At 43.3% G+C, this 13,900-nt stretch overlaps 1 protein-coding gene across 1 annotated transcript in view; it reads left to right on the top strand.

The window, feature by feature from the left end:
* Window positions 1-13,900, top strand: part of GPC1 (glypican 1) — a 349,563-nt gene that overhangs the window by 259,390 nt on the left and 76,273 nt on the right. Inside the window, exon 4 of the mRNA XM_085634652.1 lies at window positions 12,987-13,152. Within this exon, the coding sequence (XP_085490778.1) occupies window positions 12,987-13,152 (166 nt within the window). The remainder of the gene's footprint in view (window positions 1-12,986; window positions 13,153-13,900) is intronic.

Raw genomic sequence — 13,900 nt, 5'->3', positions numbered from 1 at the left:
CTGTTAATTTGTTGACTCGCCCCCCTCTAGGTGAAGCAATATTCACGCACCATCTCCTCTCATCATTGAATATATACTTTTCCTTATTTGGAGGCTCAAGTGGGCTGAATAGCTTTAGGGGTTTTCCCACTCTTGTGGTAATATTTACGTCATCAAATTAGAATGTTAAATATATATTTATAGCACTTTGTTTAAAAAAAAAAGTTTAATTTAGTTAAGCTAAAAATGTTATTTAAAGCTAAATGCAATTTTCCACTCTGCCACCCTGTGTAAAAGATGTTAAATCCACACTATAAGAGTTAACTATACCCGGGGTCCTCTTAACCCTGAAGGTGCAGAATTAATGGTGGTTCTGGGTTGCAGCCTGAGAATCTTATGAGTAATGAGAAATCACTGGAGGAATTGGAAAGTCCAGGTTTGAGTCCCCAGTAGTTACTGCAGCACCTGCCTGTGCATTCTACCAATGCCTTTTCTCCACCACAGTTTTTTTGTTGTAAAAATCGTGATTATCCTAGAAAAAAAGAGGTACGGATGCGAAGGTTACTTTATAGGTACAAAATGTCCGCTCGGAGGCTTCTATCCGTACAAGCAGAACATTTTTCTGTGAAAGATGAATTAATGATGTTATTTTTCAAGAATCTTGGATAAACCTGCCGTAAAATTCACCTTGCCAATAAATTCCTTTCATATGTTTTGTTCCTGGTGCTGTAAGCTAATGACATCTTCTTTTCAAGGGTACGCAGTGACTCGAGTCCCTAGGTGAGATTTATAGGATGGTTGCCGATGCATTAGAGGGCTTGTTATCATTGGACACAGCAGGGGTAGTATCCGAAGTGCATAATAGGATGTTTCTAAATCCGTGGAATCATTTTTTCATTGAGACTAGGCGGTGAGTAGGAAGAAAACTCCCCACGACATGGTTTCACAAGCATTGTAGAGTGACCAAGACCGCATTAGTCACGGCAATAAAAAAGCAAGCTAGATCCCAGATACAGGTTGCTAGTTGGTCCTACAAAAAAGGTTTATCAGATGCTAAAAAAGACTGGGAATAGGGGAATCTGGGAGGGCCTCCTAGTTGTTTCTAAATCAAAAGACCATAGCACTTTATGGAACTTAGACCCTCATTTTGAGGACGGGCAGTCGGGTCACCGACAGGCCGTCGGTAGCCGTCCGACTGCCGGCATCCTTTTGATCGGACTGCCGCATTACGATGCTGGCTGTAGAACCCACAGCTGTCAGAAGGCAGACCGCTGGCTCCGCACCCTCCCTGCATGGCTGCGATGCCGAGGACAGCTGTCGGGATTACAATATCCCTTTCCGACAGCCTTTTAATGACGGGAACACTTCCATGAAAAGGTTATTGGAAAGTGGTCCGCTAACCAATGAATTTCTCACAGTTAAGGATACTTTTATTAAGGAATGCTTTTTGGATGAAATAGAGCCTCCCCAAGGCATGCGTCAGTAGCTGCAATGCCGGACCTTGCCTATCCACTTATTTACTGCAAAGGGGGCACGTGCCTTGAGGGCAGAGACCATGCAGGGTCCATCCTGCGGTGATCCCAAGGAAACAGTGGAGCATGGGTACTCACAAACATTTTCCTGGGGGCCGCAAAGTTTGGTCTGTGATGTGACCGAGGGCCGCACTGATGCCAGCGGGGGTGTAAAGTGGGTGTAGGTGAAGCAAAGCATGTATATCTAGTGGCCGTCTTCAAAAATTATGGTGTTCCTAAAATTAAGGGCCTAGTTACTTCCTTTCCCTCACTGCAAATTAACCTTTAAATACGTGTTTGCTGTATATTTAACATTTTTTTTTTCATGTTAGTGCTGAGTCAACAGCAGCCCAGTGCTGCTGCTGCCCATGGGTCGCAAGTTAAGGTCAGGAGGACCGCATGCGGCCCCCGGGCCGTACTTTCAGTAACACTGCTGTAGAGCATGCTTTGTTCTTCTGCCCGGCCTGTGTGAGCAGTAGGAGGTGTTGGATAATACCGTTGTGCCGGAAACTGGGTGTTGGGGAGCTCAAAGAGGCTCTTAAAATTCTGAGATCAGACACTAGTTAATGGTTGATTTCTGCTCTATCCCGAAATCTGATGGCAATGTGGGGAGTTAGGCAAAGAAATGTGTGTCCATCAAGAGAAACACGTTTGCAGTGGGCCACCTGATGTGCAGTATTCTTTTTTTAATTGTTTTAATAATTCTTAGTCTGAAAATCCGATGTAGCAAATTTTACTGCTGTTGGCCTTAATAATTTTGTCATTTCTAATTATTTATTGTCTAGATTTAAGAGGAAAGCAACTGGTGTGATTGATTTGAATGCCAACTGGCTTATTTTATTTTGTTTGACGTATTTTATGTACTGTTTTATCTGTTTTTATGGCCTCTGAGATGAAATGAAGGTTTTGAACTGGAGGGTTATTTTGTTTAAAAAAGAGTTTAATTATGATATTTTGTTCAACTAAAAATGTTATGTAATACAAAATAAAAGTTTCCGCGGTGCCACCCTGTGCATTAGATACTATGCTGGGATGTTAATTCCACACTTCAAGAGTTAACTATACCTGGGGTCCTCTTAACCCTGAAGGTGCAGAATTAATGGTGGTTCTGGGTTGCTGCCTGAGAAACTTATGAGTGATGAGAAATCACTGGGGGAATTGGAAAGTCCAGGTTTGAGTTCCCAGTAGCTCATGCAGCACCTGTCTGTGCATTCTACCAATGCCTTTTCTCCACCACAGTTTTATTTTTGTGTGAAAAGCGTGATTGTCATGGAAGCTGCAACTTTTTGACAAATAGAAAATCATGGCCACGTGATCGTGAGTTTCATCACTTTTTGCCATATTGTGTACGGCTGAAAATGGGTAATAAACCAAAGTTGTTTAGAAGAGGCGCCTCTAAAATATGTTTGGTCAGCACCACAAAATCCTTAAGATGTCCCTGCCAGTGGTTTCCCCAAGTACGGATCAGCGGATGGGGAAAGCGAGCCCAGTGCAGCCGGGCCGTAATTATCGGCACGTAGCTTTTGTATGACAGGACCCAATGACAGAGGTACGGATGCGAAGGTTGCTTTATAGGTACAAAATGTCCGCTCGGAGGCTTCCATCGGTACAGGCAGAACATTTTTCTGTGAAAGATGAATTAATGATGTTATTTTTCAAGAATCTTGGACAAACCTGTCGTAAAATTCACCTTGCCAATAAATTTCTTTCATATCTTTTGTCCCTGGCGCTCTAAGCTAATGACATCTTTTTCTCAAGGGTACGCAGTGACATCTAGTGGAAAACTTAGGTACTTTACGAAACTTTAGCCATTTCCTCTGTGCTTCGCTTTAACTGAGTTCTTGGTTTTGTGGGATGTGTTGGGCATTGGCTCTCAGATTTGAAACCTGGGCCGCAAACTCTTTCTCTGCTCAAGGTAGGTATCCATCGCTTCTTTTGTGGACTTTGCCTAGAACAGTCAAACTTACAGAAACGTTACACTTGATGAAAAAACAACAGGATGCCGCTCTTGATTGCCCCGTCTAAGAACGAATGGAGCCACTCATATCTGCTCTAAGCTAAACGTTTGCTCCAGTACAAAAAGTGGAATAAACTGATTTCACACTTTTTGCCTGTTTTTACATAATGGGAAACGGAAAGGATATTTTCTATCTACTTTTCAGATTTGAAATATTGGGCTATGTATGAAGCAAAATCCCTTCGTTCCATTAAACAAATATTATTTTTGGAATTTTCTCTCTTTGTTAATGCCACCAAGTGGTTGTGGTGAAATTTTAAACTACAAGATCAAAAGCTGAATGGTTTGTAAATATCAACATAACACGAAATGGCAATATAAAACCATATTTCATGCTACCAGTTATATATTTCTTGTATTACATGATTATTTTGGGTAGCTAGTTTGAAAAAGTGTTTTTAAATCTGTTTTTGTTGCTTACTACTGTGGCATTTTAACCTTACTGCTATAATCTTCTGAGTACCGTGACCTTTTGTGCACCTTGCACTTTACGGTCCCCGTTCCGACGCGACTTTGTAGTCATTTGATCAGAGGGACGCGGCTCCACCCAGTGGGCTGGATCAGTTCAGGCGATCAGACACTTAAAGCAATGACTGCATGGAAGCAATGACTGCACGGACGCGCGCAGCAGGCGCGCCGCCATCGGGCGCGCCGCCAGCGTGCCGAAGGCGCACCAAAGGCAAGCCCGTCTGCACCCGTCCGCGTCCGGACTGCGGCCAGCGGCAGCCATGCTGCTCGTGGTAAAAAAATTAAGCCGTCCTACTTGACTTGCGAAGGTCTAATGAATTTAAGGAAGGCGAAACATTCTAACTGCCTTGTAACTAATATAGCGCATGCAGCTTTGCCATCCGTCTGCGCTCACTGTAACTTGGCTATTGGGCTCTCTGAGGGGATTGGAAATGCTACTCGTGCCTCGCTCACTCACTCAGAGGCAAAGCTTTCAGAAGACAGACTTAGGGCCTGTCTTATTAACTGCAGGTCTCTGATCAAACACTCGGAGGATGTATGGATGTCCCTGTCTAATAATGACTTGGACATGATGTTTCTTACTGAAACATGGTTAAAAGAGGAGTCTAATCCTGTTTTAGCACTAGCCATTCCGCTTGGCTTTAAAATTTGTTGCGTAAACAGGCCAGGAGATAAAAGGCGCGGTGGGGTTGCTATTATTGTGAGAGACTCCTGCGAGATTACAACCTCGGAGGTTTCTAACCTTGGAGAGATTGAGGGACAGCATTTTTGTATTAAGACTGGTCCGACTGCATCCTTAGCCGGACTTCTTATTTATAGACCTCGTAGCTCCCTCCCCTATCTCACGTTAGACCTCTGTAACTTTATTGCGCAAAAGTCTTTACAATATAAAAACTTTTGGACGTTAGGAGATTTTAACCTCCATATTTCAGACGTGAAGTGTACTCAAGCATCACAATTAATTGTGGGGTGCTGCAGGGCTCAGCGCTGAACCCGCTACTTTTTTAATATCTATCTTGCTCCTTTGTGTTCTCCTTTAAGGACCAGTCGACAAACTCTTTTGAGATGTTTAGGGGCTGCCTGTGTGACGTCTCCAGCTGGATGAATATTACCAAGCTAAAAGTGAACACAGAGAAAACTGAGGTTTTGTTCTTTGGCAAGAATTCTTCACCATTGCCTGGTCTGTGGTGGCCAGAGAAAATGGGTTCCTCACCCTGTCCGACTTCTACGGTAAAAAACCTGGGTGTAAAAAGTTGACGCTGATATGACATTTGCATCCCAAATACGGTCCATTACATCCACTTGCTTCGGAATTCTGAAGGGGTTGAGGAAATTTCTATATCTACTCCCGGAGAGTTGTCGAAAATTAGTTGTTCATGCCACGGTGACTTCAAGACTTGACTATGCCAACAGTCTGTTTCTTGGTCTTCCGGCGTATCTGATAAAGAGACTGCAGATGGTGCAGAATGCGGCTGTGAGATTGATTAGAAGATTGCCATTTAGAAAACATATCTCTCCGCATGTCAAACAGCTCCACTGGTTGCCGGTTGTGAAGCGGACAGAATTCAAGGCCTTGACAAATGCGTTCAAGGCCCAGAAAGGCAGTTGCCCCAATTACATCAAAAAACGCATCAGCCCCTATCAGCAAATGCGCTCGTTACGCTCTAACTCACAGAATCAGCTATGTGTTTCCCAATTTGCGAAAGCTCACATTGGTGGCAGGGCCTTCTCAGTTGTAGCAACCAGATTATGGAACTCCCTTCCGGACAGACTTCGGTTTATACCGGCTGAAGGGGAGTTCAGGAAAGCTTTAAAGACATGGCTTTTTAGCCGTTAGCCTGAAACTGTTTTCTGCTTGCTATCCTCTTCCTCCCATGTCTTGCTGGATCACGCTAGCGCAGGGACACCTCTGCTTAAGGTAGCTGTTGCACTTTATAAATGCCAGCGTATTGGATTGGATTGTAAAAAGTTGTATTTTCAAACAGGAAAATAGTGATTGAAAATAGTAAGTGAAATATTGGACTATCAAGTTTTCTTTATCTACAGTTCAAATAAAAAAAAGAAGAATATACTATATTATATAGTTAACCTGTATAGGATTTTAGAGACAAGCATTCTTTGTTGTTTAAAATACATTCTCCTTTTAAAGTGACTGATTGTTGAAGCTGTTCTTTTCTAGGCACAAATACAAATGAACACTGATTGGAATTAGATTGTTTAGGTTTTGTTTACTTTTCAAGAATAGGTTGTTGATAAAACAATGGGCAATGGTCATGGGCCCATGAAATTATGTGATTCTGTTCCATTTATCGCATATTTATAGTTTTACTACATTTGCCAAGTGATTTGTGGCATAATCTGCATATTGCAACAACAAATGTTGATTCCAGTTCAAATGGATCAAAATAATACTACTACAAATGTGCTGCTTAATTTATCTTTTTCTCTGCACAATTTAGAAAACCCAGTGGCAGTATTTGATCCTCCATTTCCGCCCAACATTAGTGGCCTTGACAGTCGTAAAGCTCTATGTGATGGTTTGGTGGCTGTTATTATGATAGTGAAACTCATACTTCACAACACTAGTGAAATTGTTTCCGAATTCAGAAGTTCTCTGTAAAACGTAAGTTCGTCTAATATATGTATGTTACTCAGTAGGTAGTTACAGTTAGGTAAGCTGTTCCAAAGGAAAGCGTTTTTTGTGTTGTTAATTATCGACACAGTTTGACGAATCTCCACCAAACTTTCCAAAAAGGTGCTAGTTTTTTACTTATTTGTGCATGGAAGGTTTCGGAGTCATCTGTCAAGCCGGGACCAAGAAAAAAGGGGTGTCCCAAAATGCAAAATCCCCAGGCATTTTCCATAGACTTCATTAGGCAAGTCTACAGCAAAAATTGCAGAATGGATTTACACCAAATTTGGTACGCAGATTGTCCTTTTTGAGATTTGTTGTAAATCCATTTAGTAGTTTTTGAGATATTAAGGAACAAAAAAATATTGATATCTGGACGCTTGGCCTCAAACCCAATTTAAAAAAATAGAGCGTTCTGAGTGGCCCAAGGAACTTTTTTTTCCTTTACGCCAATTTGCTCCGGGAGGAGTCAGACTCTCGCAGGAGCGAGCATCTTGATTGACTGCCAGCAACATGAGAAAAATGTTGCTGCAGCCATTACAGGACTCTGGGACCTAGTCCCCTGTCCTGAACATGTTAAAATAGAAATATACGGTGGCAGAGTAGGGAGACCCCGACACCCTAGGCCCCATGGAGGAGGACCACCCGGGGGGCAAAACAAAAATAAATCAGAAAAAATTGCCACGGTCCCATGAGTCTCCCACGGATCGTAAAAAAGATAAATGGCGTCCAGGGCTGCTTCGTTTTATTAATAGGAGGGGGCAAACGTTTAACGTTTTTTGCGTTTCGTAAACAAACTCGCAAAGTGGAAGTTTGGTTTTGAAAAACAAAAAACTAATGACCCACACACTGGAATTTTTAACCCAGCATGTGGGGGTTATTATAGTTGTTTTCCTATGCTTCACTGCGAGGTTTTTCCATGCCTGTCCCTACCACCAGGTTATCCTTGGTGGTGATGGACCGTAAAAAATACATTACACCATCCGCCTTAAATAGGGTGTGAGAGGGGGTGTAATGTCCTTCTTCTGTCTGCCCTTACTCTGTTGGGCTGTCTGTGGAAGTAATCTGTCTATGGAGCCAACTGGGCCCCTTCGACGGAATACTTAAGGCCTTGTCTCTAAAATGAAGCAGGCGAACCAGGGATTTGGAGGGCAGGGTACTCCATCGAGTTTGCGGCAGAGTACCCTGTCCACCAAAGTCTGAATCACAAGTCGGGTATCTTAGTAATAAGCTGCCACTTAAGGCTGCCCTTAACAGTGGAAGCCAGATTGCTAACACAAGCAGCAAGTGTGACTCCCATTATCTAAGAACAGAGTGGTAAAATGTAGCTCCACCACTGGGGTAGCAGCAGCCTCAGTTTCTTGTGTCTCTCATTTCTGGATTTCAGTGAATCACCTATAGTTTTATTTTTATGTTATTTGTTTGTTGCTAGACTGGCGGGTGGTTTGGATGGTCTTATATTTTAAATTATATGGAACCTTATGTAGTTAACCGACAAGAAGCTCAAAAGCATATAAATTTACCTCAAACAGTTTTGCATCATGATGAAGCTCTTATTGACTAGCATGGTGAGCAGATGCTGCCATCTAACAGTGAAGTTGGATAAGTTCATCCTGATAATCCAGGTTAGGTGGGGTGCTTTTTTCAAGGGCTGTAATTAGATTTTCCTGTGAAATGTAAAGCACCTACGTGTACAGGGGCGGCTCCTCCATTAGGGCGGAGGAGCATCGCCCCACTGCTTTCTCGCAGTGTGAGAAGCAGAAACATAAAATGGTGTTTTTAATACCATTTTATGTTTCTGCTCCTCGCACTGTGAGAAAGCAGAAGAGTATGCCTAGTTGGGGGCAGGCGGGTGGGCGGTTCGGGGATGAGTGGCTTGCCCAATGCTGCGTGCCCTGACTGTTTGGTCAACCTTCTGGGGCCGACCAAACCAGTCATGCGCACTCTGCCTTTTCTGTATGTAGGCTGCATGAAGCCTACATAGAGAAAATGGCCTCCCCAAAGGTGCCCGGCTGGGCGCTGTCCGCACCAATCACAACACTGCCATTGCAGCGTTGTGATTGGCTGAGGGGAGGGGAGGGAGGCTGCCTGTGGCTGCTTCCTGTTCAGCAGGAAAACGCAGGACCCGGCCAGGAGCTGAGCTGGCGCGGGACCCGGTAAGATAAGTCTTTATTTTAATTTTAATTAAACGAAACACCCCGCATCCCTCCCTGCGAACCAGCGCGATCATCCAACTCTCCCCCACCCCCCCACCCGCGAGTCATGCTGGCCGCGACAGTATGTATAACCAGTGTTTGATGAGGCACCTTAGTGAAGCTCAGTTTAAGGTACTGTCCAACATTCAAGCTTCAAATATATGAAAATTAGGAGACAGAAACGTTGGTATTGATCCTCCATGCCATCAGTCGGTGGCTCGCATAGGGCATACTGCGGGGCTGTGGGGAGGGGCAGGGTGGGGGGAATAGTAAACTCGGACATACGTCTAAACGGAGGAAAATAATCCTCCATTCCGTCGTATGTCCGAGTTTACTACCCCCCACTCTGCCCCTCCCCTGCCCCGCCCCACCGCCCCGCAGCACACCCTATGCGAGCCGCCACTGCATGCCATGGTATGTGAGGTCTTCCCGAGTATCCAAGCAGCAGCTGAGGCAGAAGAACCCCATAGCGATGAAAAAGGCAGTGAGTTTGAATATTAGTCTTTTCAAGAACTTGAGTCCCATTAGATTACTGAACAAATCGAAATTCACCAAACCAAGGCCATTTGACTCCTCGAAGTCCCCCAACAACACGCACCAGCCTAAAAAACAATCTTCAGAGCAAAACATTCAAGTAGGTCAGATAATCAATCTTGCTCTCAGGATTTAAATGCTTGGAAAAAGACCTTGAAATCACCTTTTCTGTTTGAGGAAATTCAAAATTGATGTCAACGTCGTCCTAGAAAAATGGGTCTCAAGCTCAGTGTCACTGAGGCATACATGATGGAACAGAAAATCATTGTGGGTGTTGAAAATGATACCGAATACCCGGGATGAATAACTGAATGTTCTAGCATCTGTACTTATTTCTTCTATGTGCAATTTTTATATGTAGGCTTCTAGAATTTGTTTGTTTTTTTGCAGTTGCTGCTGTCTTTTATGGTTTTAACAAACACCGAATAAAGAAAGAATTTGTATTCGATACTGAAGACTAGCTGAGTCCCAAAATGTTTGGGAGCAAATGCAAGAATTTACAAAGACAAAAGCTATGACACCGAATCCTCAAAAAGGGACTTTTGAGCAACTGCAGTTCCTGAGCTTTATGCTAAAGCTCAGAATAAGAAAATGACAGCAAAAAGGCAGCACAAATTACTGGTTACAATGACCAATTATCCTAATTTTGCAGCAATTATTTCACTCATAAGAGTCAGTGTGTTACAGATCCTGTCAAATGAATATGCCTCCTTACATCGCATGCCTTTTCTCTGCAAGCAATTACAACGCGGTCGTAACAACGACTGCGTTGAATCAATGCATACTGTTACCCCACAAGTCGTAACACCGACTTGCTCTGAGGGGGGCGCTGGATGTTGGATTAGTATCATTTACTATTCCAACTCCAGTATGTGCTACAGTAGGGAAGGTGTTGGATTTTAAATCCAACACCTTCTGCCCCCTCCGCAAGTTGTTGTTACGACTTGCGGAGTAATGGTATGCGTTGTTACGGTAGTTGTAACGACCGCGTTGTAATTACATGCGTTGAAAAGAATTAGTGGTAAGTGCTGTTTACCCTGTCAAACAATTCCATAGACAGAATCCTGTTATACAAGCAACCTGAATTTTTACCTAGTGGATCCGGGAGTGCTTCAATGTTTAAGTTACAGCGGAGCAAGTTAGTCTCAAGGGATCTAATGTTTTAAAATCACCTTCAGGTATCCCTTCTTAATTTGAAATTTTTATTAGTGGGATCCTTCGGTAAGGTTAAAAACAGCAGATCTTGATGTAGATGGAGATATTATGAGCTCTCAGATCAATACCTCGGTCTACATGTTTCAGCCATATCAAAGGTGCCACTTCAGGTCAAATGGCTTTCTTCAGGACCAGTAATTTATCACGATCCCCTTCGTGTAGTTGTGTCTGGTGTAGAACACAAATGTTGTGCACTTGTGATTAATTCCCATTACATCATGATATTGTTTGTATTTCTTATGGTAACCGTAAGTGGCACGTATTATATGATACTTGTTCTCTCCATTCGTTCAAAAATCATTACTGTATTGATACAGCTGTGCGAAAAGACTTGCAAGTAGGAGAAGCTGTGAATTAGAAATGTATTTAAAACGACTAAACACTAGAACCAACCATGTACTTGAAATCAATACTCGCTATTCTTTGCACAGTATGTGAATCTGAAGCAGATTCACAGTGTAAAACACATTGTTTCCATGTAAGAATAGATTTGCCGCTTGAATAGCATTAGATTCACATGTCACTCATCCATCCTCTGTAGAAGGTTGAAATAACTCATACTTCTATGCACATAGCCAAGACAGAAGGTACAGTCACTGCTGCTCTGTTTCTTTTCAGATTTTTTCAATTTTTCTCACTCTCAAATCCATGCTGAGAGCACTTGAGTTCCTGCTCTTGCCTAATCTGTGGTTTCTCCTACCACTCACTGGGTTGCTTGTCTGCACTGAAGCTTACCTCAGTTTATTCCTGATCCATCTACCTCCGGGCAGTTTGTTGGATCACTGGTCAGTGCACAGGGGCCCTTCAAGACGATGCCCAATATTTTCAGTAAATTGTCTTAATATTTCTTGTTGGTATTTTTGTGGACATGGTTCTTTGCCCATACAAAGATGTGGTCTTTGTCCAATCCATCATGGCTTCTCCGTAGCGCTGAACCTTATAACAATGTGCTTGCTCTTTCAGTAGCATGTACACACTCTGTGAGCAGAGCTTTGCCATAGCTGAGCTCTTCTTGTCTTGCTTGAGTTGAGTTGGTGAGTGATGTCTGTTGAAATATATGAAGTAAATCAAGGGAGGGACTAGGAGCTGGTTATAAGATTCATGCTTCTAAAATATCATAGTTATGCAGAAGAAAGATGCTGTTCCTCCAGGAGAGACAGAAAAAGGAAGAAAAGTTAAGAAGCTGCCGGTCGGGACCGGGAAGCTGATCAACTGGAGATACGAGTGATCAGAAGTGATTGTCCTCACACACACAGATGGTTGTTGTGTTTCATCATTGGGATGCTCCTCGTTGGGCCGGCGCTGCACTGCCCAACATGCCCCTCATGGGGGCTCTTTATCGGAGATCTTCTGATTTAAAGCCATAATGATGAGGGCAAGGGAGGATGTAAGAGTAGGGTGGTGTGCAGAGTGATTTATAATAGTCTATGGGGTACCGAAGACTACTTTAATAAGGTGGTCCCCTTGACAGGAGTTAAAACACAGGAACTGTCACAGGAGCCAATCAACCTAGACAGCTTCAAGATAAGTGACGTTGGGTCACCTTCAGGTTGGCAGAGGATTATAGGTCACAAGTAAATCACTGCGTGGGACCACTTTATCTCTGCAGTTAAGCGCACCACCCTTCACTTACGTCCCGACCGACAGCTTCTTATCTTTTCTTCCTTTTTCTGTCCCTCCTGGAGGAACAGCATCCTTCTTCTGCATAGTAATGTTGAAATAATATCAATACATGCTTTCAGAATGGCTGAGCAGGTTCCTGTGGGTGGATGTGATGCTTTGAATTTGCTTAAGATGACTCCAGGACTTTAGACTTTCTCAGTTGCAGGAAGGTTGAGAAGACGATGCAGTGGAAATAAGAGTCGGGAAAGGGGGGTGTGAAGGGTTTGTCGCTGAGAGTGATAGCTGCATGTATCTTACATCTTTTGTACTTTGCAGGTGGACAGTAGGGCAATCATTTTCCTGAGGCATACGATCTGCTCTTGATTACTTCCAGTGCTGAGAGTTCATGGAAGACCCTAAACAGCTCAGAGGATGGGTTTGAAGTCTCACTAATCTGTGTAGCAAAGTGGAGTTTCTTCACTTGCTTCAAAGCTTATTGATATTCCATAATGAAATGGCGCAGTGCCCTTCTCCGAACCAGATCTGTGACCATGCTGTTTAAGGTTTTGGCCAGTCAATTTCCGTTTGCCAAGCTGCGGTTGAACAATTTGTTATAGACCTTGAATTTCATTAATTTATTTATACTAGCATGATGCATGCATCTTAGCATACACTTGTCTTGCTTATGCTATTTCTGAATCAATATGTACCTCAGCAAAACATATTACAATGAACTGGAAATTGCTATGCACAGTAAATTACCCATCCGTCCATTACTAGTAGTCTTGCAATCTTGCACTTTTTCATTATTACTTTTCTCGTTATCCTGCTAGGTTTCCTTGAACCAGGAGTGCACCCGCGCGATCATGAAACTGGTGTATTGCCCTCACTGTAGGGGCATGACAAATGTCAAGCCCTGCCTCAACTACTGCCGCAACGTCATGAAAGGCTGCCTCGCCAACCAAGCAGATCTGGACACTGAATGGAGGAACCTTATAGGTAAGACTGGCTTAAGTGACTGGATCAGTGGGCGGGTCGGTGACGGATGAATGAGGAATCAGTGAAATAGTCACGCAGTTTAAAGACCATGGCCCAGAGTTACCAAGACTTGGCTTCGGGTTTGCGTTACTTTTTTAACTCAAATCCAGCTAAAAGTGTTGCGTTGGTATTTACAATCCAATGCAGATCACAATTTGCGTTGAATTGTGACCAAAAGTAAGACAAAGCTGCACAATGTGCTACCTTGTGTTACTTTGCATCAACGATGCATTCCATGGGCGTTGCCATACAGCGACCCATGGGTTTTGACGCAAATCCTTATCTACAAAGAATTGTAGGCGAGCATTTGCTCCAAAATCCTGCTTCTCCTTGAGACAGTGGTAACGCGGAGAAATGTTTTCATTTTACCTCATTTTTCACTCTGTACATGTGCGCTGCATTCTACAGCACACATTCAAAGAGGGAGACGCCTTAAAGAATTGTTTTTGCACAGGAAGGAACCTCTTCCTGTACAAAAACCGTGCTTATCACACCTCAGACACCTTTGGACGATGACGCAAGAGTGTCTGCATTGGTGCATGGCAGCATAAAGTCCACCAGCACAGCATCTTAGTAGACATGGCGCTATCCTGCCCCCTCTTGTTCACGCAACGCAGTGCAGCAATTTTAATGCAGTGGTGCACTGAGTTATTTCTTAGTAAATCTGAGTCTAAGTGTGGGGGCAGTTGGATGATTTGGTGATGAGTGA

Source organism: Triturus cristatus, chromosome 11 (genome assembly GCF_964204655.1).
Source record: "Triturus cristatus chromosome 11, aTriCri1.1, whole genome shotgun sequence".
NCBI classification, from domain to species: domain Eukaryota; kingdom Metazoa; phylum Chordata; class Amphibia; order Caudata; family Salamandridae; genus Triturus; species Triturus cristatus.
The sequence above is the reverse complement of the archived record's forward strand: the minus strand, read 5'-3'. Positions and strand labels throughout refer to the sequence as shown.